This window comes from Vicia villosa, linkage group LG6, assembly GCF_029867415.1.
Source record: "Vicia villosa cultivar HV-30 ecotype Madison, WI linkage group LG6, Vvil1.0, whole genome shotgun sequence".
Lineage (NCBI taxonomy): Eukaryota > Viridiplantae > Streptophyta > Magnoliopsida > Fabales > Fabaceae > Vicia > Vicia villosa.
Window position 1 is genome coordinate 38579650 of NC_081185.1, and position 2731 is coordinate 38582380.

The 2731-nt window shown below is 42.3% G+C and overlaps 1 protein-coding gene across 1 annotated transcript; it reads right to left on the minus strand.

Moving 5' to 3' along the window:
* Positions 1–376: 376 nt before the first annotated feature.
* LOC131613554 (uncharacterized) lies at positions 377–2392 on the minus strand. Its single transcript, XM_058885213.1, has 3 exons — positions 1207–2392; positions 666–1080; positions 377–497 (listed from the first exon to the last, which is right to left on the minus strand). Exons 1-3 carry the CDS (start codon positions 2390–2392, stop codon positions 377–379), a joined length of 1722 nt encoding a protein of 573 aa, XP_058741196.1.
* Positions 2393–2731: the final 339 nt, after the last annotated feature.

Here is a 2731-nt window from a genome sequence, read left to right on the forward strand (position 1 = left end):
TTTGGTATCCCCTCAGCAGGAATCTCTTTAGTTTTCACCCCTCCATCAGCAGAATTGGTAGGAGTATCTTTGATCAACCCAGCAACGCTCTTTCTGAGCTCTTCTTGCCCTTGGACAACGACATGAAGAGTCTCCATAAGTTGGGTCATTCTTTCCCCCATAACATCCATATCCCTACGGAGGGCAGCTTGACTCTGTTCAAATTGATCCATGATTCTCTCGTTGCTCCTGGTGCGGTAAGGATGTAAGAAAGTCAGCTTCGTCGTTGGAAAAGAAATCTGGAATTGGAAGGGACCCCAATTAGAACCTGCTAAAAAACCTGAAAAATGCAGTATGATATGAGTGCATGGGTGCATGTGTGCATGTTATATTATTTTCAAGAATTTTCGGCTTTGTCTCGAACCAACACTACAAGATAATGAGAAATAACGAAGCGCAACCAAGATAAACAACCATAATCCATTAATTCCACAACCATGTTTGAAGTACAAAATATTCTGCTCTCATGAGCCAACAATACAGAAAATGGAAATAAGAACCCCATCCAACAAGACTGGTGGTGATTCTATAACAAAAACCAATACTAAGCAGGATCTCCCATGTCCAAATGACGGAGTGGGCTATCTCCAATGTTCTTATAGCTCCAAGCCTTCATTTCTTCAAACAGCTTTTTGGTCTCAGCATGGGTTGGTTTTTTAACAACTTCTTGAATCAATAGGTCCTTTCTGAAATGCATGGTCTCCAAGTAACGGCTTCTCAATTCCCAACCTCTGGCTTCCTCTTGAGCTCGAGTATCACTTTGCCCCTTTTCCTCCACTCGACCCTTCAACTTGCGAATCTCTTCATAACACCCCTCAATCCTTGCCTGACGTTCCAGAAGGAGCTTGTCTGCTTTCTTTCGACGGGCTTTCTCTGATTTGGCTATATCAGTTTGGATTTGGAGCCTCTTTGTCAATTCCGCCAACTGATCCTCATAATGCTCTTTGATCTTCCTCTCTTGAATCTTAGTGGACTTGGGATCGGCAACCACTCTCGGCCTCTTCTGAGAAGTGCTTCCCTTGGCGTACAACTCTTCAAGCTCTATTTCTCTCATTTTCAACTTATGAAGGGCGGAAAGCTTCTCTTGCCTATCAGTATTCATCTTAACTTGCATCGTCTCCATTTGTTCAGTCAATTTCCGATTCTGCTCAACAGTCTGATTATAACGAGGCATGGAGACAATGTTGGGTTGTGCGCCAACAGGAGGGTACAAAGGATCCTTAATAGGGAAAGGCATCCCTTGGGTATTAGCCACAGTTTCGACCCACTTAGTATAGTCTTCATAAGTTGCACAGTCCCTTTGACCAAAATGCTTCTTGTCTCTCCAACAAATACTCTTCCAGGCTTGTACAGCTTCTGCCATCTGCCCATTGTCGGTGACCACATGATAGAAAATGTTCTCAGCTATCTCAGATTGCTCAGGAGGATTGACGAAAGCATATCCATAAGTTCTCCTAGCCAAAACGGGATTATAATTGATCCCACCTCTAACACCCATGAGGGGCACATTATTGAACTTTCCACAACTCATGATAACCTCCTTGTCTTCCAAAGATCTGTTATACCATACAATGTCTTTGGCTCTAAGTCCCATAATCCTTTCAGCCCATTTAGAGGTGTGCCTACTATCAACGAAAGCTCCACGTTCAGGCAAATGTGATCTGAACCAACGATATAGCAAAGGAGCAAAACATCTGACCAAACCCTTCTTTTGACGATTCTTTTGATGAACTGAATGATAAACATCCCCCAAGAGCGTAGGAACAGGATTCTGTAGAATGAACAAATGGATTGCACTCATGTCAACAAAATCAGGCACGTTCGGAAACATTAGGATACCATAGATACTTAGAGCCAGGATAGCCCTAAAAGTGTCCCATTCTTTCGCTTCAGCAGCATCACACCCTCTTTTGACCAGGAACTCCATATGAAAACCCTGACATCTTCCTCTCTCGGAAAGATTTGCATCAACAACTGACTTGCTCAAATAAAGAGCCTTGGAGATTTCAATAGAAGTGGGAGCCTCCATGGTGCTATAGTACGGAACTTCCCCCTTCTTGATCGGAACACCAAGGAAAAGAGAATATTCTTCCAATGTGGGAATCAAAAGGTAGTCAGGGAACGTGAAGCAACGGAGAGAAGGGTTGTAGAACTGAAGCAAGGTATGAACTCCTTCTTGCTCGTATTTGGTGAACGGCATCTTGAGGAGACTCAGAATATACCCATACTTTTCACGGAACCTGGTTGTTTCATCCGGCGTGATCTTCTTAACCAAACACTCGAGAGAATCCAGATTCGGATTTAGAAATGTGTAAGAGATGTTGCGACTACCAGTCTTCAATGGAGGAGCCATGAGTTGGTCGGAGACAAAGCCAAATGTTCCTGAAAATAAATAAACATGCATGTTAAATGATATGGTGGAATGCATTTCATCGGGAGAATCCTAAAGTCCATTCGTAATTGCATATTTTCTTTTCTTTTCTTTTTGTGAAGTAAAAAAATATTCTCTTTTTCTTTTCAATTTCTTTTTCTTTTCTTCTTATTTTTGAAGTGGACTTTAGAATTCTCCTCAAATGAAGTGAGGTGGATGCAGTAATATGATGTGTCATGGTGCAATGTGGTGAGAGACCGAGTGCCTCTCGTAATTCTGAGTAATACTGGGTATAACAAGTTCAAAGTTTCGGCTTCAGAT